Source organism: Carassius gibelio, chromosome A2 (assembly GCF_023724105.1).
Source record: "Carassius gibelio isolate Cgi1373 ecotype wild population from Czech Republic chromosome A2, carGib1.2-hapl.c, whole genome shotgun sequence".
Taxonomy (NCBI): domain Eukaryota; kingdom Metazoa; phylum Chordata; class Actinopteri; order Cypriniformes; family Cyprinidae; genus Carassius; species Carassius gibelio.
The window spans coordinates 4,965,414-4,992,758 of NC_068372.1; the positions used below are offsets into that span (position 1 = coordinate 4,965,414).

At 36.4% G+C, this 27,345-nt stretch overlaps 2 protein-coding genes across 4 annotated transcripts; both read left to right on the forward strand.

Annotated features, from left to right (window-relative positions):
• Positions 1-1,198: 1,198 nt before the first annotated feature.
• Positions 1,199-7,551, forward strand: LOC128024495 (B-cell lymphoma/leukemia 10). 2 transcript variants are annotated; one of them, XM_052610723.1, is made up of 3 exons: positions 1,199-1,476; positions 5,467-5,755; positions 6,260-7,551. In XM_052610723.1, exons 1-3 carry the CDS (start codon positions 1,426-1,428, stop codon positions 6,658-6,660), a joined length of 741 nt encoding a protein of 246 aa, XP_052466683.1. In that variant the 5' UTR covers positions 1,199-1,425; the 3' UTR covers positions 6,661-7,551. The 2 variants fall into 2 exon arrangements, with proteins under 2 accessions (XP_052466683.1, XP_052466682.1); XM_052610722.1 differs by having other exon boundaries at positions 1,202-1,476; positions 6,257-7,551.
• Positions 7,552-14,398: 6,847 nt separating this feature from the next.
• On the forward strand, positions 14,399-27,302 carry LOC128024522 (afadin- and alpha-actinin-binding protein). Of its 2 annotated transcripts, none has more exons than XM_052610724.1 (15): positions 14,399-14,433; positions 14,464-14,546; positions 16,180-16,323; positions 17,229-17,383; positions 18,819-19,019; positions 19,261-19,371; positions 20,139-20,274; positions 20,372-20,447; positions 20,525-20,705; positions 21,779-21,926; positions 22,876-23,012; positions 23,923-24,096; positions 24,200-24,317; positions 24,423-24,573; positions 25,842-27,302. In XM_052610724.1, the coding sequence occupies exons 3-15, from the start codon at positions 16,230-16,232 to the stop codon at positions 25,951-25,953; spliced, it is 1,794 nt and encodes a 597-aa protein (XP_052466684.1). In that variant the 5' UTR covers positions 14,399-14,433; positions 14,464-14,546; positions 16,180-16,229; the 3' UTR covers positions 25,954-27,302. The 2 variants fall into 2 exon arrangements, with proteins under 2 accessions (XP_052466684.1, XP_052466685.1); XM_052610725.1 differs by having other exon boundaries at positions 23,926-24,096.
• Positions 27,303-27,345: the final 43 nt, after the last annotated feature.

The following is a 27,345-nucleotide window of genomic DNA, read 5'->3' on the forward strand; positions in this document are numbered from 1 at the left end:
CAACACTATCCCAAGAGCCACTAATGAGTAACACGCTAGTAATGAATAGGATATTACAATTCAGAAATGATCATTAGTGCTATTAGTAAGATTAGACATGATGTGGAGATTGATTGATTGCAACAGCAGTCTATGAGATGATGATGATGAAGGTAAAAAACTAAAACCTTGCATTAAATCACAGCCCAACAGGTGGAGCCCATTGTCTGTTTATAGGTCTGATTCTTACATTGTGTCATTTCTGAACTATTGCAACTAAACATAGTTTATACAGTGCAATTAGAATTCAAATAAAGCACCATGACATGTATGCTATCCTGTAAAAAATAAATACTAATATTAATAGCAATGCATCATTTTTGTCATTCCTCAAAGTAAAAATAATGAATTGAGAGACAACGAACAGTGTGTAAATGATAAATAATCAGTTATCAGATAATTTCTTTACCTGTTTCTGTTTCTATATTCTACTCCTTTTGTGTTTTACCCCGAGACTGAATCTTTAGTAAGTTTTAGTCTGCTACTTTTACTCAGTTGTACAACAACTTAAGTGTTGCATTTACTTACTACAGTAGACTAATATCAATGCATAATTACAAACAACTTACCCTAAAGCAAACCTTATAGCAAGTACAAGTTGTTAATATTACTCAGTACTTAACTGAATAATTACACTATAAGAAAGACGCATTAAAATAAAGGGTAACGTTTCAGTCTAAGGTGTCCTTGTTACAGGTTACATGTATTTACTATTATAATAACATTTAATTATGCATAGTTACATGCAAGTAACCCTGGTCCTAACCCTAAAAAATATACTATAAGTAAGGCATACATGTTAATTAATATTACTCGGTACTGTCACAAGGACTCCTTAAAATAAAGTGTACCCTAACTGCCCAATAGCGAGTATGTAAATAAAAAGGAATAAAGAGAAGTGTGCCAAACCGTTCATAAGTGTCAAAGAAAAGCTCCATGTGCCTCATCATCATGATGTGCAAAAAACCTCAAAGAAATGCAGATGTTGAAGTGACATGCTGATGCTGCTGTCTTATAAACAATTCTGCCATTCACTTCCATCTGAGTTCACTGAAATGTAGCAAAGTAACTCGAAATACAAACGCATTTAAAGTAAAGAAACGCTGCTTCAGTTAAGCGCTGTACTGACGATGATGATGATGAGTGATGCGCTGCATTGTGACGTCAGTGTGCAGTAAATAAGGAAGTCTGAGATCCGGTAGTTCCCCTAAACTTTAAGAGAACTATTAGACAGTTCGCTCAAAAACCAGTTCGGGCTTCGCCATCGCATGTTAATGAAACTCCAGTCTTTTCATGCTTTCCTAGTCTTTAATGTTGAGTTAGTATTGATTTTTTTCTGACCGGAACTGGTAGAAAATTCAAAAAAGGTGACAAACAGACCGCAGGATGGATGTTACTCACCTGACGGAGGACGAAATGGCCGATATAAAGAAGGAAGTAAGTATCTCGTGTATGAAGGTGGGTTAAACAGATCCGAAATGCCACGAGTCTGTGAACAGGTTATTGTCTCTTCCAGCGAAATCGCTGTATTGAGGTGGAAGTGAAAGCAGTGGCAGCTCAATGGTGAGCCAAAGATAAAAGACTTCGAGCTTTACTTACCGCAGAGCTCGCTTCTGGATAGTGGATCATCTGTATAACAATACACTTAAAAGAGGGCTACGCGATATCATATAGCATAGACATTAGATAGATTTTTGACATCATAATTAAACCTAATGGTTAAGTTATTTCTACGAGTAGGCTATTTATCCTGCTTCTCTTTAAAAATAAATAATATTGCCAGAAAGGTCTGATTAGAAAGGCTTCATGTCATACGACTGAGGTCTATTAAATTATATGCTATGCAATATGATGTTAAATAAACAAAACGTACAGTCTGTTAAAATAAACACTGTGTACTAGATTAGTTTAATAAAGTCCGCATGAAACAGAAGTGGTGATCATCTTTTGTTCACGGTTGCCAACTCTCGCGAGATAAATAATCTACCGCAGTTTAAAAAACAAACCAAATATTATTTGATTAATTATGATCGTCAATATAATTAATTATTTATTACCTATAAATGAGTCTGTAACTCTTTTATTTGAAAAGCAAAAATAAGTTATTTTTTTACAAAAATTAGCAAAGTGTGACAAAGTGGGAGGCGTGCACTATCCCCTCATCTCTGATCAGCTGTGAGAAGAATACGATTGGAGAGATGGAAAAGGAGAAAGAGACAAGAGCTTTAACATAGTCACATATTTATAGCCAAATAAAACATATTCAAACCAAATGTAGATAATGTGTTAGTTAGTATACGGCATACTTGTTTTATTATAGCCTGTGATAATTAGTAGACATTACAAAAGCATTTTAAAATAAAAAAATTATACATTATTAAAAAAAAACATCTGACTCCTCTATAATTACATGTAAAGTACTATCATGACTTGGATTACAGTGCCACGCAACTTCATGTTGATCAAGTTTTTTTTCCAATGGGGGGGGGGGGGGGGTGGTTAATGAATTGCACTGATTGACAATCAGTCACTTGGAATATTGCGAACATAAATGTAAAGAAAAAAAGTTGCCAGTTGGAATTCGCTGAAAAGCTACAATATAAAAAAAAAATAATAATAATAATCTGGATTTTTTTCACACAACTTCACCCAAAAAAAAAAAAAAAAGCAAAACAGAACAACGCATATTATAAGCGGACTTGGCAACTCCGCTTTAGTTCTCTATTCTCCTGAAAGATAAAAAAAAAAGGACTTGACTTCATTTTGTGTGCAAGGTGAAATGATTGGACCGTTGTAGTTTCATATTACTGTGACCTCATGTGAGAGACAGGTTGTCCCGTCTGAAAGTAAAAAAAATATATAAGTATAAAAAGAACAATAATGATTTGCATGGCTAAATCATGTAAAATAAACACTGCTGACTTTAAATCTCATGTTATCTTGGATCAATTAGAAAGATTTTCATACATGGCCAGAAAAAAAAAGCTCTGTTGTTGTGCAATACAGCAAACATTGTTTGGACCTGCTTTGCAAAAACTTTGAATCTGTTTTACAAACAACCGAAATCGGGTAACTTTGAAATTAAATTTTTCTGTATGTGTTAAAAACTATATGGAAACTTATTTCCATCACAGGATAAAAAATAAAAAAGGTAATTCTGACTTTATAAATCACAAATCTGACTTTGTTTGAGTTTGAGCTTATATCTCAAAATTCAGACTTTGTTTCTCGAAATTCTGAGTTAATTTCACAATTCTGAATGTATATTTCTCCGTTCTGATTTAGTTTTTTGCAATACTGGGTTTATATCTCAAAATCCAGACTTTGTTTTTCACAATACTGTTGTTACGGAGAGAACAGAGGAAGCGTGCTGATCCATACGCAAGACTTTATTTAACAGACGTGGTCAAAAACAGGCAAGGGTCGACAACAATAGCAGATATAGCAAGACCAGATAGTAATCCAGAGACAGGCGTGGGTCAAACAATGGCAAACGTAATCCAGAGGGTGAGGCAAATGGATAATATCGGCAATCAGGTTCTAACAAGACTAGTCTGAGAACTAGAACTGGGAACTGGCTCCGTGATGTAGCGATCGCTAACACAGTGATATCCTAAACATTACTCAGCAGCAGTGGTTGACAGTAACGGAGTAGCTTTACTTCGTTACTGTACTTAAGTACATTTTTCAAGTATCTGTACTTTACTGGAGTAGTTTTATTTTGAGTAACTTTTACTTTTACTTCACTACATTCCAAAGCATAAAATCCTACTTTTAACTTCACTACATTTTATAAAACATATCGTTACTCCTTATAATATATCACATGCTCCGACACGCAGAAGCGGTGTCTGATTCATTATGAACGAGTCTTTTCAAAATAAACTTTTTAAATTGGATCACAAATCCCACCAAACGATTCGTTTACGAATTAGAATGATCCGATTGCAGCTGTTCTGGAGTCGACCACTCACTGATTCAAATGAACCGTTTAGTGCGAGTCAGTAAGAACCGGGAGATCTTGTGAGCGCGTGTCATTCAGCGCCTCTGTGTTTTAGGTAAAAAAAAAAAAACACCATTAAACTAACACAGATTAAATAAAATAACTTGTGCATGTTCAAATTCCCCGCTTCCGTAATATTAACAGTTTTATTAAAATGCTACCATGTCCTATGTGACGTCTGTTTTTATATTGTTTATCAACGCTAACGTTATATTGTTTGGATTAACTAGACGAGTAGACAGACATGAATGTTTATTCATAACCATACTGAAAATAAGTAAATATTGTTAGCTGATGCTAACTGTCTAGCTAACAAGCTTGCTGGTGCTATATACACACAAATATATCTTGACTCCATATAGTGGTTATTATGGAAAAAATCCCAGGTATTTTGAGCAGTAGGATTATTAAAAAAGTATGTGCTAATATAAAATTAAATTAAGTTGCCTATATAAAATTGCAAACATCTATCTTTCAGTACTTTTTTACCTAAGTACATAAAAAATTGAGTACTTTTGTACTTTCACTTGAGTAAAATTGAAAAAGGAGTATTTTACTTTTACTGGAGTAATATTTTACTATACGTATCTGTACTTTTACTCAAGTACTTGATTTGTGTACTTCGTCCACCACTGCTCAGCAGTGAGTGAGAGGAAGTCTATGGTTTATGTAGGGTGTGTGATTGGCAGCAGCTGTGTGTAATCAGTGCAATGGATGCTGGGATATGTAGTCTGGGATGACATGCAACAGTTTGTGTGGTGTGAGAGTTAATCTAACGGAAGGGTGACCTCTGGTAGCCATCGGATGTAAGTCTACGGACAGTCTTCGTGACAACTGTATATCTCAAAATTCTGCGTTTATATTTCACAACTCAGACTTTGTTTCTTGATCTGAGCTTGCATCTCACTTTTCTGAGTTTATAATTCACAGTTCTGACTCTCTACTGAATTCTGTGTTTTTGTTTCCGCTATGAAATTAAGAATAAAAAAAGGTAGGCTAATTGTGACTCTTTATCTCACAATTCTCACATTTGTCTTGCCATTGTGAGTTATCTATTTCACAACTTCTCAGAATTAAAAGTTTAGTTTATTCCGATTGCAATTGAGAGTTAAAGCCCTGCAAATTCTGACTATTTTACTTAATATATATACACTAAATTGCTAAGCAAAATTATTATAATTTTTTATTTTTTTATCCTGTAGTGGAAACTGGCTTCCATAGAAAACTGCTCACCAGCAAAGAACTTGCTCTTAAAACTCCTTGCTTTGACTAGTGCATTGCACGCATGTTAACCACAGCACTTCTGCAATATGCAGCGTGTGGGCAGCACAGTCTATTTTTGCAATTACATTTGTTTGTCTCAGAAATAGTACTTCATGAATATCATTTAAATATTCCCTTTGGGTTTTTCTCTTTCACTGTAGGCCATAGACAGGTTGCGTCCGTACCTGGTGGATAAGATCATCGCCGAGCGGCACTTTGATTACTTGCGCTCAAAGAAAATCCTGACCAGAGAGGACACAGAAGAGATCAGCTGCCGAACCACGAGAGGGAGACGCACCAGCAAGCTGCTGGATATACTCGCAGAAAACCCTCGGGGTCTAGACGTGCTCATAGAGTCCATCAAATGGGGCCGAACTCTCAACTTCATCATCGCAAAGATCACTGATGAGGTGCAGCGCGTGAAAAACGAGCGACTGGAAGCTTTAAAAGGTAAAGAGGAATGCTAACACACTTTAGCTTAGGGGACAATTCTGGCTATTAACAAGTTGTTTATTAGCATGCATGTGACTAGTATTTTGGCTGTACTTATAAAGCACATATTAATGTCTAATTCTGCATGACCATATTCTAGATGGCTAAACTTAACAACTATCTTACCAACTATTAATAAGCAGCAAATCAGGAGTTTTTTTTTTTTTTTGAGGCAAAATACTACTAGTTAGTTAATAGTTAGAACTGGTTTCTAAACTAAAGTGTGATGTATTATTTGTGATATAAGTTATGTGTATGTTATGTGTATTTATTCATTTAACTTCCTTTAAGACTCAAATGGCTAACATTATTGTTAAAATTAAACCATCCACTTGTAGTGCGTTTAGGACTGACTTCTATACGCTTAAAAAGATAAGCTGATGCTGCCAAACAATGGGTTAAAAAGATCTGGCCTTGATTTTCTGGCCGTATAGTTTCTAATGTTTTCTTGTATTGCAGCAGGGTCCTCAGCTAATTCAGGTTATTCAATCACAAAAGGAGCAACCAATGACTTCTCCAAAATGGACTCGGACTACGACAAGTATTCCACTATGTGTTATCATCCCGAAGGCGAAGGAAGTCAGTCGTCGTCTGTGGCCACGGCGTCCTTTAACCTGCGTTACGGCTCGGGCCGAGTGAACGAGGCTCTGTCGGTCTGTGGAGGGACTGGCAGCATGAACGTGTCCTCCACCGTCTCATCGAGTCTGCCCAAACCTGGAGACCCCGGAGCTCCGCCGCTGCCCGAGGAGCCGGATCTAGACGACCAGGATCTAGACGCTGCTGTTTGTGGAAGTACAGGAAGTAGCGGAGATGCTAACATCCAGCCGCTGCGCTCACGTTCTCTGTCTCCGCACATGCCATAGTGCAAACCTCCAACACAGTCACCTAAAATCACTCAAAGAGAGCGATTCAGAACACTCTCCAAAACAGTTGTCTCTCACAAGCATCCTCACACTGTAAAATAATAATAATTTGTCATGCTTGTTAAATTGAGTCATTTTGTTTCTACTTTAACTGTCTCCAGTCTACTGACATATGTACAAGTTGGTAACACTTCACTTGAAGCGTTATGAAGGTGTATGTATAATGCATTATAAAGTTATTTATAATCTACAATTGCAATGCATTGCATCTTTTCATAAATAATCGGGGTCGAATGCATTCTGATATTTAAGGTTTGTTTGTCATGTGTTCTAACGCTTTTGATTTTATAAACCTGTAACGAATAGATATCACAACTGTGGTTACAGTTATTCATGAGATCATACGATGCATTATATAGTGCATAATGCATTAATATACATTACTTTTATAATGCTTTAAGTAAAGTTTTAGTGATTTTTGAAGCATTAACTGAAACTGGGCAGTGGATTTTGAGTCTCCTGCATGTTCTGCATAAAGGGCTGGAAGAGTAAAATGTGTTAGTCTGAGTAAAGGGAAAACCCTGTTGGTGTTTAATGCTATTGTGTTTGACATTTAAAGAGTTTCTAGATTGTGTTTTTGTGGTTACCATTGTGCCGAAGAGCGGAGCTTGTGGTGAAGATGAGGGTGGATCATGATTTAAGTTTATAGTATGTTGTTCCACTCGGTGATGACATCACAGCAGAGCTGAGGAGTTCATATTACTCACTTTTACAAGTAAATAGTTGTGTAACGTATCGACAGACGTTAGGTAGACTTCACCTTATTTACTGTGTTACAGCTGATTAATGTATGTGTAGCTTTGGGATTAAATCGACTCAAACAAACATCAACCTTCACTCTTTGAAGAGCAGTCTGGATGTTATGCTATACTTTGTTTTCTTTTATAAAGAAATTAGAAAATCATGAGGTTAAGTACTATTTTTGATTTTAAGTCCTTTGAAAAATTTTATTTAATGGTATTAAATGATGTCATTGTGATACGATGATGCTTGTGCATACATTGTGTTTATATTTTGTTAAACAGTATCATATTCATATATAGGTTTAGTTACAGTTCGTCAGCTTATAGTATGAAAGTGTAATTGGTCACACATTATCAGGTGGCTTTAACTACTAACACGAAATACATACACAATTTACTGTCTAAACACATGATGTTCTGGATTTACTGCTAATGGGTTTGAAGTATGATTACGAGTATGGCAGGGTTAGGGTTAAATGTAAGTAATTCACATGTTAAGTTCTCCACATAATGAGTGTAAACACTTCATTTAATTCTACACAAACTCAGCATATGAAAGGTATATTATTTAGAGCAACTTCAAATGTGTAAAAATCCCTTTTCTGAGCTTTGTTGATGTTTACAAATAACATAATTATTTATCTCTTATTTAAAGATGAGATTTCATGTAGTTATTGCAGCATTTTCTTCGTTTTTTTATGCTTTCCATCCACACCCACAAAGAGTGAGAGACGAATGAATGCTGCACAACCTGCTCAGAAATGTTTGGATTATATCTGATGCACTTTATACGGCACGGGGCTGATTCAGAGAAAAGGAAAGTGGGATATCTGATAGACCTTTCAGCATCATCATTACATTTTGAAGATGAGCTAAACTGCAAAGCAACAGCTTCAGTTCCTTAAACATAAAAAAAGCCCTTTCTGTGTTAAATGCTGAGTCTGCTACGACTGCTAGATCGCACATGGATCCTCAGATAGTGGAAAAACTTCAGGAGAAAACTGAAATATTTATTCACGAGTCCATGCCAGAAATACAGAACCAGAAGTCGTAAACCGTGGAAAATAATGCTGCCCATTTCAAATATTCCCTCTTGAAAATAATGTTGTTGTCTGCCACATTAGAAGAGCCTTTTTAAAGCTTCAAAAATAACTTCTTATTCAATAACCTTTAGTTTTCAGAGTTAAAATACAGTAGTTTCTCATGCAGCTCACCAGATTTGAGTTGCTTGGTAAAACTGGAAATATAACGTAACCATGTTTCTTGTTGTTTGAAACTACAGTAAATCTACAGTTAACATAAAAAAAGCATTTCGCACTTGATTCACTGTCAATTTGTCAGTCAAGACAAGCAGTTCTTGATGATATCGATTGTTAAAGTATGATCTACATGTATATTTGTTCCACAGTTAGTGAGAAATGAGATGATGGTCACATTTAAAGAGGAAAATCACCGCCTTCGAACATTTTGAATTCCCAGAGCAGAAATAAAGATCATGCCTTGCACACAAGACACGAGGTTCATGATCACATCCTTCACGTAATCAGAAGAGTACGTTTCTTTGGATTACACATTGCAAAAAAAAAAAAAAAACACCTTACAGACAGTTCTTTCCCTCAAATTATATTTATTTTTTCATTGACATTATTATTTTACATTTTTTCTATGAAGAGTGTTATTTGCTTTTAGACAAACTAAGACCTTGATCTTCCATTATTATCTGATTAGACTCATATAAAAAATGCACTTGAAATAAATTACATTGTTTAAATTATTTATATATATATATATATATATTCCTGTGGCTCAGTGGTAGATCTTTGCATTAGCAGCCCAAACGGTTGTGGGTTCGGGAACACACTTACTGGTAAAAAAATAAATAAAATAAAATGTATAGCCTGAATGCACTGTAAGTGGTTTTGGATAAAAGCGTCTGCTAAATGCATGAATGTAAATATATGTACAGTGAGTACTTGAAATATTAAAATAAACAGAAAAAAGTGGGATTTTCTGAACTTGAATCCACTCCTCGTCTCCTTCGACTGCAAACTTTTCCATGATCTCTTAAAGTGATAGCCTGATAATATCATGTGATTTGAAAAAAGAAAGCATGCAACATAGAAGCTTTTTTTATTGCATACAATACATTTAATTAGTAAACCCTTCCAATTGTCACATCTTTAGTATCAAAGTAACCGTGCATCGAGATGCTAGCAGTCTTTAGAGTATTACTGCCTCTCTGTGTAACATCTGCTCACACTATATTTTGATGCTCATCAACACATTCTGGTAACTTTCCAAGTTCATGTCAAATTAATCTGCTAATTTTAACCCACACTATATTAGATTGGTTGACATGTAAATCCACAGAATGTCTAAAGTGGTCTATCAAAGGAAAGTGTAACACTGAATCTAATTTCTCTATTAGTTTCTCATCTAAAGACAGCCGCTTCTGCTTTCGGTTTCAATAAGAAGATTTCCAGAAGTCAGTTTACTAGCCATAACCACACAGTTTCCAGGATTGGCTAATAGTGGTTAGTCACATGAACACTAGACATTTCCCTCTTCTCCTTCATTTTTATTTTTAATTTCTTTCAAATCTCAACTGTTTTGTTCCTTGATTTCGTGCCGTTTTGTCCCTTATTTCTCAGAGTCAGAGCCAGAGAAAAACAGACTCAGACTCAGAGCTAGAATTCCCTTTGGACCGGTTGAACTTAACTCGATAAAGTGAGTAATCTGCTGTGTTCGATTACAGATCAAGTTTGACAACCATGCACAAAGCGGACAAACCAAGGTATGTTTCTGGCTCACGTTAGTTGTAGTGCAGGACCAAAAACACACAAAGAACACAAAAATCCCCTCTCTACAAAATCAGCAATCATCATAATCATTAATAAGCAAAACAGTAAGTACATTAGCACATATACAGTGGCTTTAAAGTCAATCTTGAATGAATGATTAGATGCTAAATATCTGCAAAACGTGTAATGCCACAACTTTTCTCAGAGCTAACCTTTATGATCCTTTTATGATTTTTTGCTGGCCAGGTGATTTATTTAGTTCTTCTAAATTTTACACAGGTGCAGAAGAGTAATGACAGGTTTCGTTTGTCACAGTAACTGTACAGAGGTGCAAAAACTGGGGTCATATTGATTCCCCTTATATATACATATGTGCATTTTAAGACGACTGCATGGAGAGAAAAAAAAATGCATGACAAAAGTTAATTCTTTTATAATTTTTTCTGTCTGTGTTAGTGAAAAAAAAAAAAGTTAATAAATACAATCCCAGTAAGTATATCAGCTGGGTTTGGAAAGTCAAAAATGATATCAGAATGATGGGGAAAGCTTGTATCATCTATTAGTAAGTTATATAGATGTTTTTGGGGATTTCTTGTCTTGCCGCATGTTCTAGTGCAGGTCTGAGGATGAAAAGTGAATTGCACAGATTCATTATTAATCATATGCTGAAAAGCTGATATTACTGTCAGCCTTTGATATTTCTGTAATTGTCAAATATTAAATGTTTAACGACTTACTCTTAAATCTCACTTTATGGCTGTTAAAATGAAAGTTTTGTGAGGAAATTCTCACTTGGCTTGGCATGTGACAACCTAAAAAAAGTCCAAATACTGTTTGTATTAAACCTAGTAAACTTCTTTCTGAGAAACATTCATATCACCAGTTATGCAATGTCTGTCTCTTAGCAAAAGTTTTAATCTTACAGGAATACAGTCACAAACTTAAGACATTAAAGTCAGCATGTTACAGAAAAGACATTCTAGCTATCAAGCTAAAGAAAAAAGAAAATGCAAGGTGGAACTTAAATGTATCCTTATTATATACGTAACTGTATCCAAGCCTTGTAAATATCATGTCAAATGATTTACATAAATAAATAATCCACTGCAATAATAACATTTATGACACTATGCATAAAAATTCTCAACGAGGAAATGCAAATGCACTTTAAAACAAAACAAAGATGTACTGGAAACTGTCTGGCAGGACACTGTATACACATATATACTGTACATAAAAAGGAAAAGCCATCACAACATACAGTAGTTTGATATGTTTGGAAATGTACACAGATATTCCCATGAATAAGGAAAAGTCAAAGACTAAAAATAAAGTTCAGTAGATCTAAGCGCTAATGTCAGTAATTGGCTTGTTTTCAGGAACTGATGGATTATGATGTGTGCAATATTTTGCTGGGCTCTTTTAAACTGTGAAAATGTTTACTTTATTGCTGCGCTAGATGTTATGTCAAATTTATTGATTTTACATGCTCACTTCTTTTGTTATTATATATTGTCCTTACATAATCACGTTATATGTATCCAGAATTAATTCCTAAAAGAAACACTGCACAGTTGACCTGTAACAATATGCAAATCCCTTTTTTTAAAGGCTATGCAGTGTTACAAATAAGTAGATTCAATATTCAGTGTAGTTTATAAATTAATATGATCTCACAAAAGCTGCATGCATAAAAACCATATAAAAATTGCTGTTTACAAATAGTTTAGATGGTGTAAAGGTATTTAATGTCAACTACACATATATCAAGCATGTTTAAGCTATTTAAATAAAATCAATAATCACATCCCTTCTTTATGAAGAGCATTTCTTATTTCTCCTCTGTTTTGGACCTTGAGTGTGGTATCTGGCTGACTTTTCTCCATGATTAACAGTGATGAAGTCTACTCAACCTTCACTGAGCTCCAGGACAAGGATGATCTGGTGTGGATGTTCAGCAGAATGTGTATTTACAGCTTTGTCCCACTCTTCACATGATTTTGAGCTTCTTCACTGCCCTTATCACAGACACTTCTGAAACCATCAAGGTGCGTATATTAAAGTCTGCTGCTCGTATAGCACACAGCGCTTCACAACAGCAACCAAAACTGGGTTTAGGTTTCCTGTGCAAGCCTGCCATCACAATGCTTTGGGTTTGTGATAACTAAGTGTCAGCGCATGCTTTGGTTTTGTGGTAAGCTGTTTTTAACAAATACCTAACACATACGTTATTAGGGTGTGCTCTATTATGTGCAAGTTATGTGCTTATTCAAAGTTGAACACTTAGTTCAGATCCCTAACTGTGAGTTATAGTAATAGGCCTTGTTCACACATTAGCAGAATACAGCTGTCAATCCCAAATGCTAATTTTGATGCAAATAGTCAAAGTAAGCACCATGAATGATCACAGACTCTGCTCTCTTTAACTGCAGCATTTTCAGAAGCATGGTTTGCCGTTATCAGAGCTGCAGGCTTTCATAGCTGAATGCAAGGACGCATCAAACTTGAAGTACATGATAGATGAAAATTCCTCCACCTTCTGGTGCCTTTGTGCTCTTTTTGTGGACATGATGAGGAAACTGTGCATTGCTCACGGTCTCGTGCACTGCTCCAAACCAGTGGCTTTTAACTGGAGGGTTGTGACCAAAATGGGTTGCATGTCTTTTCTTACAGGATTGTGGACAGCATGAAAAAAAAAAAAAAAAGATTAACCGCAATAATAAAACATGCATATTGTAAGAGGGAGGAGAAAAATCTTGCCGTATGTTGTGTTAGCATGCTGCCTCTACACAGTGCATGTAACTAATGGATTGAAAAGTAAGAATGATTCTGATTACATATGTATTATTATACTATATATATATATATATATATATATATATATATATATATATATATATATATATATATATATATGGTTCCCCAGACAAGATCAAACATATAATTTGTTAGCAATTGATAATAATAATAAATTAAAAGTAAAATATTAATATAATGTAGGCCTATATAATGATAATGTTAAATAATAAATAAAGCTGCATATGAATAGCACACTGAAATTATACAAAACTACAAAGAAACAATCATGCAAAGCAATCCAGCAGTCTAGTGGAATGATTATTTACTGAGAATAAGACGAGTCTGCATTTCATCTGCTAACAGTCAATCTGCTAACTAAGCATTTCAGTTTTGCCACTATATTGACTCAGACCATGGTCTTGAGTTCCTGATTAACTATCAAGCGTGTGCACACATGAAACTATGACGTCAGCAGGAGATAACCAAGTCACTGGCTGTTAAACATGGATAAACGTATAGGCCATGGTTACACAGTACAGAAGTATAAGGGACACAATATTAAATACTAAAGAGCAAAGTGATTAAAATAATAATAGTATTTTGACTTATAATTGTGTTTATTTAGTTGCATTATATGTTATGCATATATATATATTCAGTGTTTAGACCTTATAGAAGAAATAATTGTGTTTATTTAGTTGCATTATATGTTATGCATATATATATATTCAGTGTTTAGACCTTATAGAAGAAATAATTGTGTTTATTTAGTTGCATTATATGTTATGCATATATATATATTCAGTGTTTAGACCTTATAGAAGAAATAATTGTGTTTATTTAGTTGCATTATATGTTATGCATATATATATATTCAGTGTTTAGACCTTATAGAAGAAATAATTGTGTTTATTTAGTTGCATTATATGTTATGCATATATATATATTCAGTGTTTAGACCTTATAGAAGAAACAAGCAACTAAATAAATTACAGAGTAATAATAAAAGGCGAGTAAATATTGGTCAAATAGATATAATATAATAAACAAATGTCACCAGATTCAAGTAAATGGAGAAATCAGTCAAATGTCTATATATCTATATATGTTATGCGGAAGACGCTGAACACCTGTTGATTGTTGTTACGGACGATCCAGCCAATCAAACGGCGAGTTGCTGGTTGCTTGACAACAGGGTGGCCAATGAGAGTCGTGTTTGTTTATTTTGAAGAACGGAGTTGCACTTCAAATCATCCCTCTCTCTCTCTCTCTCTCTCTCTCTCTCTCTCTCTCTCTCTCTCTCTCTCTCTCACACACACACACACACACACACACACACACACACACACACACACACACACACACACACACACACACACACTATAATTATCAGTGTAATCCACACACACACTATAATTATCAGTGTAATCCGCGCGCATATGCTGCTCTGTCTTCTCTCGGGTCCGCTGAAGTAAGTTCACCGGTGAGTCTGTGTTTATTAGCCGCTATGCTAAAGTTGTAGCTCCGCTTGTGTCTCTAATGTGGTGTGCTGCCTACAGAGACGTGTTTGAACCCCTCTTCAAGCATCACCATTGCGGCCAGGCTAATGCTCTAACGTTAACGTTACCTGTGCAGTTCTCTGCTCACACTGTTTTAATTCTGCTGTTAATGTTTCCTAATCGAGAATCGCTCAAGCAGATTTATTAACCCGTTTAATCCCTAATTCCTCCCAGACATGAAAATATCCAAAAGTTATGTCAGTAATGTTAATGTCTTTGTTTTTTTTAAATAATTTTTTAAACCGTTCTGATCACATTCTAGGGTTACTATTATGCTTAAAACCCTTTATACAACACTGATAGTAATACTGAGATAAAATACAAAAAAAAAGCCCAACCATCAATGTATTTCAAAATTGTTAATTTAAATTTGTGACATAAAATTGTTCATAAAAAAATATATATCACAAAATGTGTTATATTAGAGATACCTATTACAACATCAATATTGTAACTTTTAATTTAGTGTGATATTTTGCTGTTGCAAGCTTTCAGTGCAGCCTTCACTATTGTGACCATCAACACGTTTACTCATTGTATGACCATCACATGACAAAACTGAATAATTGTGCATTCATATATCAACACCAGACACATATACCAAAAATCTTGATTGTAGCCTATCATTTATGTTCACATACTTTACTAGGCTTTTGTTTTGCGAGCACAAAATGCTTGGGAAAAAACTATCAGAAATTCTAGAATAGATTTTTTTGTTTGTCTTTTTTTAATGTCTTGAAATATGTTTAGCTAAATGTGCATAATGGAAAAGTGTCACAACAGTTGAAAATGTCCATTGAATGTATTTTTATATATACAAAAAAAAATGCATGTACAGATTGTACTGTGCATATATAAACTGCTTTAACGGTGTGGATTAAAAGCGTATGAAAAATGAATGCATGCAGATGAATTTTTCCAACGACATTGTTTTGGGCCTTAGTCATTATTCTTCTGCTTAATGTTAAATATAGACTGATATAAAACATTCTCATGAAAACATCCCAGTGGAGTAAGAAAAAAGATCTTAGTTTTTAGTTGTTTTCTAACCCCATTAGCAGTTATTTGTTTAGTTGTTTTAAGCATAGATTCTCTTAATTTTGATTTATTTTTCAGAAAGCGAGAATGATGTCTTAAGCCATTTTGCTTCAGAGCATTTGAAAACATTAAGATGTACTGGAAAACGAGACAAGAATCACAGTTTGCAATGCAAGCCTGGTTTTATTTTTTTAATGATCATTGCATGCATTATTATTATTATTATTATGTGCACATCTGTGATATCCTGCATTCACTGTTTGTCGTGGTGTGATGCATGCATGTGTTTTTCTGAACTCTGAGCTCAGTCTTTGGAGTCTGACCTTTTCTTGACCGTTGTGAATGACTTAAGCAATGAGATCAGCTGTGGATCAGGATCTACACTGGTTTGGTTTGCTCAATGCTGTTCTTGCTCTGCACGATCTCTCCGTCACGTGCGCTTCTGGTAATCCAGGCGGTGTAATCCGGCTTCACAGGCCTTCTGCTGGGTAATCCAGTGTGCCGTCTATCCTGTTTCAGGCGTGATGTCCGAGTGCTAGCCTCTCGCTCCGGCCTCGCATCTCATCCGGATGAGCAGGACGCTGGAGAATCCCATCCCCGTCCCAGCTGAAGGTTTCGTGGGAGATTGGTGGACTCCTGCCATGATGCCAGATCCATCTCTCGGTGAGCTGCACACATGGGGAGCGTTGTGTCCGGGACTCTTGGCTTGATCTTGTTAAGAGACTGAGCTAATTTAACCATGCTTTCTAATTGATCTGTGAAATGTTGCTTTATATTGAAGCTAGCTCTGTAGTGTATTGGAAGGAATAGTTTACCACAAAAAAAGTAAAGTGTATTTTTTTCGTCCCCTTATACGCTGTTACTCTCTTCCCGTGAGTCACAAAGGAATCATTTTTGAAGAATCTTCATGTAGCTGTAAAACAGCCAGTTTATAGTGACCATATCTGCAAACCTTAACAGATATGTGTCTTATCTGTTGTTGTATTGGGAAAAAAAGCTTTGTAAACATTGTTCAAAAAAGGGTAAAATAATTAGGAGACATATGTGCAGGGGAATAACATGTGGTTGAGCAAATATTGAATGAAATAATACATTTTAATTAGGAGCCAATTCTCTGAAGTACAGACTCTGTCTTGTCCTCGTCCACTTTTGGTAAGTAAGTTATGAAATGCGGTACACAGATAAGATTCAGACGGACAATCTGAATTATTACCCTAGTAAATCTGATATCTCAATCCCTCTAGCGCCACCAGGAGGTCAGACTTGCACTTCATCGAGGCTAGTTACTTTTGAGGCTAAGAAACAAAATGATTTTCTTTTTTTTTCTGTGCATCGAGTCAAAACAGTCATGGTGTTTCTTCACAACTTCTGCCATTTTGAATGATCATGTGTAAAACCCAGTTTCTCAAACTTCCAAAATTTCCTGACATCCTGAAATGCTCATTGTCAAATGCACCGCATAGTGTTTTGTAATTTCTTTTATTATTATTTGAATGCTTTTCCTCAACTGAGCTCTCCCGTGTTAGCTTTATTAACAGGCTCTGGCTTTTCTTTTGTCTTCTGTACAGACACCAAAGAGCTTTCCAGTATTTCTGGGATCAGCGTGTCTCCCTCTCACCATCCGCTGCATTCCTCCATGGCTCTGCCCAAAACCTCCTACAGCGTGATAAGTGCGTTCTGCTCCGAGGAGAACATACCGCAGTGCATCTCATATATCAATCAGGTACACTACAAGAGCAGTTCGAAAGTACTGCTCGTGTTAGATATGACGACGTTAATGGTTAAACTTACTCCGATGGTTTATGTTTAACAACTTAGATTAAATGCAAAGCAAAGATTGTCTCTTGTCTCCACAAGGCTCTATTTCTTGTGCTCATGCACATGTAACTACAAATGAACCGCGCATGTGGGGCTTTAACCCTGTTGGACTAATTTAAGAGACAGGGCAGATGTACTTGATTTAGAGAGTGGCCATTCTTCTCACAGTCTCTGTTTTTTTTTTTTAGTTTTGCCACTTTTCACATCTCAAACAAGGCTTTAACAACAATCTTTTTTTGTGTGTGTTCCATATGTCAATGCCTACAGTGCACAGAAGTTTACGATGCTGTGCTTTTATGAAGCGTTGCCCCTATGGTGCATGCTGAACACATTATACTGAGTCAGGCCATAGGCTCTTCCATTCTGGGATTGGTTTTTCTAATGAATACATTGTCCTCACATGAGTCTCAGTGACCCTCTTTCTCAGGTATCATCCTGAGACTAAAATGTCTGATGCCTCTGTTCATTTGGCAGAATGACAACATCTGCTGAATGTCTCTTGTTGGGTTATCCAAACCATATAAAAGAGGAGCACTACCCTCCTCATTACTCCCACAAAAGCTCAGAAAGCTCAGATTTTATGGCAGATAACCTACTCCCTGATAGAGGAAAGGAGCTGTAGATAAAACACTTCCTCCCCAGGGGGAATCTGGGGTCTACATGCAGTATTTTCTAGTGCTGGAAAAGGACAGCGGTTCTGTCACTGCAAGGCGAGTTATGTGTCTTGTGCAGTTTTTTATTTTTATTTTATTTTAGTTAAAACATCCAGTCTGTTGAGATTCGCTGTATGTATTGTGTTACTACTTAACAAGTAACTAAATGCAGGTTTGCATAATATTCACTGTTTTTATTCATTTCGAGGAATACTGAATCTGGTTTTGTGCGAGTAAATGCATTTTCACATTAAGTCTAGAACCACAGCATCATCATCATCCTCTTCACACACCGCACACACAATGCTTCTGCGCTGCTGATTTCTCTCCACATGGGGGAAAAAAGGGAAAACAAGTATCTGGTATTGCTAATTTGAAATAGTTACTCCGATATTTCCTTGTTAATTAAAAAGTAATACGTTACTTTTATTAGTTACTTGGAGAAAAGTAATCTAAAGTAGCTCTTAATGCATTAACCCAGCACTGTTTACTAGCACGCCAGTTTGCATTTAATGTTAATTTAACATAAAATAAAAATGTTGTCTTGACTCTTTGATGAAAACACAGTTAAATCATGCATATTAAGTCACTCTACTATTAAACAAAATACTGTATGTATAAATATTCAACACAAAACCTAATTGCTTGAGTTGTTAGTATTGAGGCGTTTCTCCTGGTTCTCCTCAGGAGGTGTGTTCGCTGGGCTTGACCGGAGTCAGTTTAGAGACTAAAGCAGGCGTTCTGAGCACCGTGCCGGTGTTGAACCTGCTGTATGAAGTACTTCAGCTGCAGAAGAGAGCTCAGCGAGCCCTACACGATCTGGAGACGCAGCAGCTGAAGAGCAGCAGTGACCTCGAGCATCTGCAGCACAGCAGCTGTAGACTCAAAGTACGCCGCTTTTAACACGGTTTTGCCCTAGTTTTGATGTCTTGTTTATGGTGACTTCATTTTAAATGGTAGAAAATTTTAATCTTGACCAGGAACACATTTAACATGTAAACATTTTCTAATCTATTTTGTGGCGCTGAGTTTATTAATTATTTATCCATGAAAAAGTGAAGGAAGTAAAATCCATTTGCGAGCAGCTAGGAGACTCTTAATTTGTTCTGCTGTTGTGTAATTGTGTCAGGATCAGCTGGAGCACACCAGGAGAGAGAACTCGGGTCTGCACGAGGGAGAGCGACAGCTACAGCTGAGGATCAAAACCTTACAGAACTGCCTCAAGTCTGAGAAAGAGGAAGTAAGAGAAACCGACGCAGATGACCGCTGCAGTATATTTGCTAGTGGACTCTTGTTCCAGCTGCTACTTTACACTAAACTACTTCTTTTAAACACTAAGTCTGAAATGTGAAAGGCACAATAGCAATGTATTTCCCACCGTATGTGCTCACTGTGTCTATATGTAACCTGGCTGACCTAAGATGAGCCGTGTGTGACAGTGGAAACACTGTCTGTCCTAAATGTGTCCCATACAGCATCCACTAATGGCCGCTCACTTAAAGGGACAGTTCACACAAACAGGAAATTTAGCTGTTAGTTTTCTCTCCGTCAGGCCTTCCAAGGTATAGGTGACTTTATTTTTTTCAGTGGAACAGTAAAGATATTTAGCCAAAACTGTGCTCGCACAGTCGTTTTAAGAGTCAAAAACAGCACGATATATTGAGGTCTTATGAAGCGAAATGATCAGTCCGTGCAAGAAACTGAACATTATTTACAGCATTATTACCTGTAATCCAAAGCCTCGGTTAAATCTAGCCTCGTGTCTTACATTTTATGTATAAAATGCTTTTTTCGCAGCCATTGACTTTCTTGCACCAATGAGCACGGTTTCATCTTTACACTTTCTTACTGTTCTCCTGAAGAAAACATGTTGGAGATGCCCTAATCCGTCCACATTGATATTCAGAGTAGTTTATGTTGTAAAGCAAGATCTTTGGTGATCTCTTGTTTTGTTTGTTAATCTTCAGTGTATAGTGTATACACTACTGTGTATTTAACATGATGCAGGTACAGAAGCTGCAGAGCATCGTCTCCAGTCGTGCCACGCAGTACAACCACGACACCAAGCGCAGAGAGAGAGAGTGCACCAAACTGAAGGAGCGTCTCAACCAGCTGCTCGTGGACAAGAGAGACAAGAAACTCTGTGAGTGCTGCTTTAGGAGATCCAGTTCAAATTCAACGATTTGACCAGTCTGTCCAAGGTTACAGTATTCCTCTCTTCTCTGTTTTCACGTGTTCAGCCATTGAAATGTCAAACTATGTGGGAAGGTCAGATGGCAAGAGAGGTCTTTGGAAGACGAGCAAGATGGAGGCCAGGTAACCTCCAGCGCTCACGTGAGGCTTCGACGTGATTGGTGTCTCTCCCAGTGAAACGGTTGATCTTGTGTTGTCAGACATGAGGGTGAGATGTACAGGGCTCTGCTGGGGGATTATGAGATGCGGCACAGATCTCTGATGACGGAGAACTCGGAGCTTAAGAAAGTGTTGCAGCTCATGAAGAAGGACATGATCGCTATTCTGAGCCCGAAGAAAGTCCTGGTCCAACCCGAGCCGGCAGATGATAGCCTCGAGCAGGTCTCTTTTTTAAATCATTAACAGATGCTGTAAATCAACGTTTTATTTTCAAATTGTTCATAGTTCATAAATGTTTCTAATGAAGTCTCTTTTGCTCAAAAACACAGTACATACACTAATATCGTGAAATAATATTACAACTTAAAAGGATGTATTTTCAGCATCATTCCTCCAGTCTTCAGTGTCACGTGATCTTCAGAAATCATTATGATATGCTGCTCAAGAAACATTTCTGATTATCAGTTTTGAAAACCGTTTTAATATTAATGCACAAACCATGATATAGTACCGTTCAAATGTTTGTGTATGTGGGTGTTTTTAATAGAAATGAACGCTTTTATTCAGCAAATATGCATTAAATTAACCAAAGGTGACAGTAAAACATTTTTAATGTTACAAAAGATTCTATTCCAAATAAATTGTTCTTGATGCTGATAATTCGGCTTTGCATCACAGGAGTATTCAAATAGAAAACCATTAGTAATAATATTTCACGATATTAATCTTTATTACTGTATTTCTTATCAAACAAATGCATACTTTGTGAGCAGAAGAAACTTCAAAATCATAATGTTTCCAACCCATGGTTAATTTTTGACTACTTTTGCACATTGCAGAAAATGTCTTTCTAAAATTTTGCCAGTAGAGTAAACTTTTTTTTTTTTTTTTTTTTTTTTATGTATGTATTGGTGGGAAATCATGTTCTCAACATCGTTGTTCCAAAGCCATACATAAGAAACAAATTAAGATATTTTCATCAAACTTGAGAGATTTCTGTCTCTCCACTGAAAATCGGATTTGAAACATACTGTTAAGCTTCTGTTTATTTCATATCTGCGCTCTTATATTGGTCAATGTTCATATTTCTATAAAAAATCTAAATCTGTTCATCAAATGAAGTATTAATTTGGATTGCTTCTGCAGTCTCTCTGTCAGTGTTTTGTTTGTGGTGCAATGCAGATTCAGTGGAGGTCCAGAAATCTCTGGTGTTGCATCAGACGTGTCTTCTTCATTGGTTTTAAAGAAGCATGGGTTTGGTGTGACTGATGGTGTGAACTATCCTGCATCCCCAGGCTGTGTCTGAGGACGAGGAGGAGTCTGGTGACCGCAGCAGAGAGAGTGTGGAGCAGTCGTGTGAACAGGCTCGTCAGCAGCTCACCGACAGCATCCGCCTGCAGTGGAGGAAGCTCAAGAGCCACATGCAGAGACTCGACAGCCAAGGTTCAGCAGCTGACTGATGCTCTCAATCTTAAAGAGGCACAGAATGCATTTTCTGATCTTTCAGATTTAGTTTCTGGCAGTGAGCTTATCAAAAAACATTCAACATTTCTGTCCGTCACAAACATGTCATTTCAAAGCTATTACCTATTTTTTATGTTTGAGGTCGAGTCAGATTTAAATGAACCAGTTGCCCCTACAGACAAAATACTTGGCACTGCTGTTTTCAGTGCAAGATATTGAGAAAAGAATCCATTGTGAAATGAATAAACTTTCTCATTCACTTGCTCAGGTACTTTAAGAACAAACTTCAGTTATGTTGTTTTAATAGCTTTATATTGACATTACATAACTTTAAATTTTAATTTGATTAGAAGATTAATTCAGTTTTTAATGTTTTATGCCGTCATTTGATTACACAACACCGAATGCACAAAGAAAAACTACTTTATTTGATCGATAATTAAAACATTAAAATGAAGTCCTAAAATTTTTTTATACGTTTTTATAGGGCCCTAGCAAATATACAGTTACGCTTTGCTCTTCGGTTAATTTTTCTCTTGTTCTTGCAAACTATAGTGATGGAAGCCTGTTTATAGTGACTTTATCTCACAATTCAGACTTTTTTTTTCTCAGAACTGCGAGTTCATATCTTGCAGTTCAGACTTTTTAACACACGATTGTGAATATGAAGTCACAAATCTGTTTTTTTTTTCTCGCAAGTGATATGCAAAAAAAATATTAACTCGCAGTTCTTAGAAAAAAGCTCAGAACTGCAAGTTTAGATCTCGCAATTTTGACTTTATAACTCACAGTTCTGAGATAAAAAGTCGCTATTACCTTGATTTATTTTTTATTTAGTGGCGTAAACAGGCTTCCATACATGATGTTGAATTTCAGAGCAAGTTCTGTCTCGTGTCTTGTGTAAGGGATGTCAGTGGTTGTGTTGCAGCGTCGCTGGTGGCGTGTCAGGAGCACGAGCGAGACGAGATGATGTCCAGGAAGGAGCAGGAGGACGAGATGCAGCGGATGAGACTGGAGTTACAGCAGTGTAAAGAGTTCATCCACATGCAGCAGCAGCTTCTGCAGGTCAACAGACTCTCATGAACTCGTCTGCACTCCACTCCGTCTTACAGTAACATGACTCCAGTGGACCCAGTGTGTTGTCTCATGTTATGGATATTTTGCGTATGAATATATCTAATTCGGTGTCTCTGGTCCAAAGCATAAACTGTGCTAAAACGTAGATCGTAAAATCAGGTTTCTGTGGGTCTTAAAATGTCTTTAAAGTCTGAAAAGGTCTTAAACTGGAGCAGATTTTTTTTTTTTAATTCAATATTTTACATTTTTAAAATTTTAATTTCATAGTCATGGCTTCAAATAAAATAAAATAATAATAAAAAAATATTTGTCTTGTTTTTCAATAAAAATATGCTTTAATTTAGAAGAATTTGATGGTGCAAAATCTTGTTTACAAAAATTTTGTTGAACAAAAATGTAGTCAAATATCCAAAAAGAACAAAAATCTGTCAGGGGGGTTGTAACTTTTTTTTTTTTTTTTTTTTTTTTTTTTTTTTAAGGCCCAATGGCAGATATTTGTCCTTTTTTGTTTTTTTAAACTCACTCCATTTTGATTATTTTTTTTCTTTTTTAAATTTTAATCAAAGTTTTATCATGTAATTGTGCATGTTGTTTTAAGAATCTTTAGACATTTGCACTGAATAAACTAAACAAAACAAAACAAAAAATACTTTTTGCAGTGTGATGAAATGTACAGTAAAAGTTATTTCCACTTTCTAGTTAGGCTAATTTTGTAGAAAATGGATTTGAGAAAGTAATGAAGATGATTTTTTCACATTTTGAAGTGCTGCTAATACAATTCATTGTGTTCTCCTGAAGACATCTACGTTTCGAGGACATCCCGATGCATTGTTCCCTTTAGTTTGTTCCTTGAACTTCCTTTAATTGGTGTGAAAGTGTTTGTGGTGTGTGTTTCCAGCAGCAGCTGAGCTCTCCGTGTGACGAGGAGACTGCGGCTCTGCTGAACGACTGCTACACGCTGGAGGAGAAAGAGCGGCTCAAAGAGGAGTGGAGGCTCTTCAGTGAACAGAAGAGGAACTTTGAGCGAGAGAGGAAGAACTTCACTGAAGCTGCTATTCGTCTGGGACACGAGGTACTGAATACATTTTACTGAATTACATTTTCCTTGAAAGGTTTCGAGAAACTTTTATGTAGCATGGAAATAAGATGCATCTGTTTGTTTCTTGCCTCTTTAGAGAAGATCGTTTGAAGAAGATCGAGCTGCATGGCTGAAGACACAGTTTTTGAACATGACTCCGTTTGTAGAGCGTAAAAGACCTGCATTGTCTGAAGCGTACGGTGCATTAGCAGTCAGTGAGTCACGTCTGACACCTCCTCACCGGTGACCAGTGAGGGAAAGATCTACTGTTTCAAATGCACTGCATTTCTGTTTTGTAGTTGACTTTTGCATATCTCTAGTTACAGAGCCCGAGGCCAAACTGCAGTCCACTCCTCCGCTCGTGACCAAGTCCCAATCCAACTCGGTGTTCTCCACACCTAAATCTGCCCCGCTGAAGATGCCCTCCACTGCTGACCTCTACCGCACACTACACCTCATCCCAGAGAGCAGGTACTCTCACGTACAATAGAAAGTCTGCCATATATTTACCCTTAAATCATGCCAAACCTACATACAGTTGTCAAGCTCCAAAAAAGAGGACAAATATACTAAAAGCTCAATGAATGTGTGACCCTAGACCACCAAACCAGTCATAAGGATGATTTTTATGAAATTGGGATTTAAACATTATCCGAAAGTTGAATAAATAATCTTTCCATTTGATGTTTGGTTTTTTAGGATCGGACAATATTCGGCTGAGATACAACTATTAGAAAAATCTGGAATCTGAGGGTGCAAAAAAAAAAAAATTGAGAAAATCGGCTTTTAAAGTTGTCCGAATGCAGTTCTAGGCAATGCATATTACTGATCAAAAGTTATTTCTCTTTGATCTTTACTTATTAACTAAGTAAATTAAATAATTAAAGGAACACTCCACTTTTTTTTTAACTTGAGTTTTACCGTTTTACTGTGTTCGAATCCATTCAGCCGATATCCAAGTCTGGCGGTAGCATGCTTAGCTTAGCTTAGCATAGATCATTGAATCTGATTAGACCGTTAGCATCTCAAAAATTAACAACGAGTTTCTGTATTTTTCCTATTTAAAACTTGACTCTTCTGTAGTAGCATACATATGTACTAAAACCGATGGAAAATGAAGAGTTGCACCCATGATACGCAGCAAAGCTCCTTGATCATTACACCGGAAAATCAGTGCAGAAAATCACAACTTTCCATTTTCCGTCGGTCTTAGTACATGATGATGTAACTACAGAAGAGTCAAGTTTTAAACGGGAAAAATAAAGAAACTCTTGAGTCATTTCGGAGCGAGATGCTAACAGTCTAATCCGATTCAATGATCTATGCTAAGCTAAGCTAAAAGTGCTACTTCCAGACCCAGAGATCGACTTAATGGATTCCAAAACGGTAAAACTAAACTGTTTAACTCTAGGGGAGTTGGGAAATGAGCCTGTTTTCAGAAAAAAAAAAAAAAAAGTGAGTGTTCCTATAATTCCACTGTGGAATTGTGTGCTCTTTATTGACATCTGTAGATGCAACATAAAATGACAAGTTACTTGAGGTGACTTCAGATGTGCTTTGGCACTGCATGGATGAATGAATGTGGTTTGAGGTTAACCCATGGTTGCCTTTTGATCACGCTATAAGAGCAGATCTAGCTGCAACAGACTCATAGAAATATGTTGTCTGAGCAAATAAATATCATAGCCCACGTATTCCTTTCTGTGTTCGTGAAGCTGACACGTTTTCTGTCTCTCCAGAGGCCACGGGAAATGTCCGAGTGGTGAGATGTTGACAAAGTCACGGTTGCGTAACTGTCCTACAGACTGCAGTGTCATCTCATTGGTCAGAGACGAGAACAGCCCGGTCTGATGACACATCAGTATTACACTGATCAGACGCTTCACAACAGACACTCCATTGTTCAAGCCATCATAAGAGTAAGCTTTTGCAGGAGTCTTCCGCTCATCCCATCACCGCATGACCAAACACCTCTTCTCTGATTCGCTATGTTGTCCCTTTACGGGTTTAGGGTTGAAGAAAACCGATAGCATGTTTAGCTGGATCAAATTGATCTCTGAGACAATCATTTGCATTTGCCACCTGTGAATCTCATAAATATGTAAAGTGGCCAATGTGGATTGTGTAGTTTTAATAAGGTTAATTTAAAAATGTACTGCAAGTCAGATTGCGTGATGTTTGTGTGAGCTGTAAATGTTTCATTATTTCATAAAGCACTTTTAAGGGGAGAGATGTTTAATGTAGCTTTTAAACACTAAATAAATTTGATATTTTGATTAGCTATTATTATATTGTTGTAAATACAGATATATCTTGTGCTAGGTCTCGCATTTAGTTCTGTATTTTATTATAATTTAGTGATGCCTAGTACTATGTATTGATTACTTTTTTAATGCAAGACATGGAAGATGTTTTTCTTGTTTTATTTTTCACTTGAATGTTGAATATTTATATTGAAAAATCAAGAATGTCTCGTGACATTCACGAATGAACCCATGTTTTTACATTCTAAGACCGATTTCTTGAAAGTCAATGCAATAAAGTTTGAAGATTTGAAAATAAAGATCTATTTGTATTACATTTTTCAAAATCAAGAAATCAAAATTGACCGTTTTTTTTTCCCCATGATGCATGTTACTTGTCTTCCTATGATGAGACTCACTTTTCTTTGTTGACATGTAAAGCCACTTAGCAGTTGAGCCAATCGCAATCCGATGTATAACCAATGCTTTTTAAAATCCAATCAATAATTGATGAACAAATACCGACAAAAAGTCCCTTGCTGACTTTGTAAATGTTGCTAAGGATTGCACACTACCAGACTTTGCAGAAGTTGTTGCAAACACAAACTAAAGCAGAACCACGTGGCTCATTGCTAAACGATGCAATGACAAATGAAAACAATATGCATTATAAAACTGTCTACGAAAATCAGACATGACTAGACGGAATCATAGTTTGAAGCAAAAAAAAAAAAAAGAACACAGATTTTCTGTGAAATGTTGATTTACCAAAATCTCCATATTGGCTCTACCATCGACTCCTCCAGGCTCTAAATCGGGGCAAACATTGTGTGTTGTATTCCAAGCTTAAGTTGTTCGACTAGGAATTTGCATAATATGTCGGTCGCAACTTTTGTTTCATTTCAACTTAACGCAGGAGCGTCCAATCAGTGAAATCAACCAATAAATGGCTTTCTTCAATACTTTTCTGCTCGAGTTTAATGAATGTGTGTGTGTGTAA

What these genes read in the sequence shown, in the direction of transcription:
- LOC128024495 (XM_052610722.1), top strand. Translation starts at nt 1,426, where the DNA reads ATGGATGTTACTCACCTGACGGAGGACGAAATGGCCGATATAAAGAAG. An exon ending in TGGCCGATATAAAGAAGGAA is followed by an intron (nt 1,477 to 5,466) that starts GTAAGTATCTCG and finishes CTTTCACTGTAG; the next exon opens with GCCATAGACAGGTTGCGTCC. An exon ending in GCGACTGGAAGCTTTAAAAG is followed by an intron (nt 5,756 to 6,256) that starts GTAAAGAGGAAT and finishes CTTGTATTGCAG; the next exon opens with CAGGGTCCTCAGCTAATTCA.
- LOC128024522 (XM_052610724.1), top strand. Translation starts at nt 16,230, where the DNA reads ATGAGCAGGACGCTGGAGAATCCCATCCCCGTCCCAGCTGAAGGTTTC. An exon ending in ACAGCAGCTGTAGACTCAAA is followed by an intron (nt 19,020 to 19,260) that starts GTACGCCGCTTT and finishes TAATTGTGTCAG; the next exon opens with GATCAGCTGGAGCACACCAG. An exon ending in CTATTCGTCTGGGACACGAG is followed by an intron (nt 24,097 to 24,199) that starts GTACTGAATACA and finishes TTGCCTCTTTAG; the next exon opens with AGAAGATCGTTTGAAGAAGA.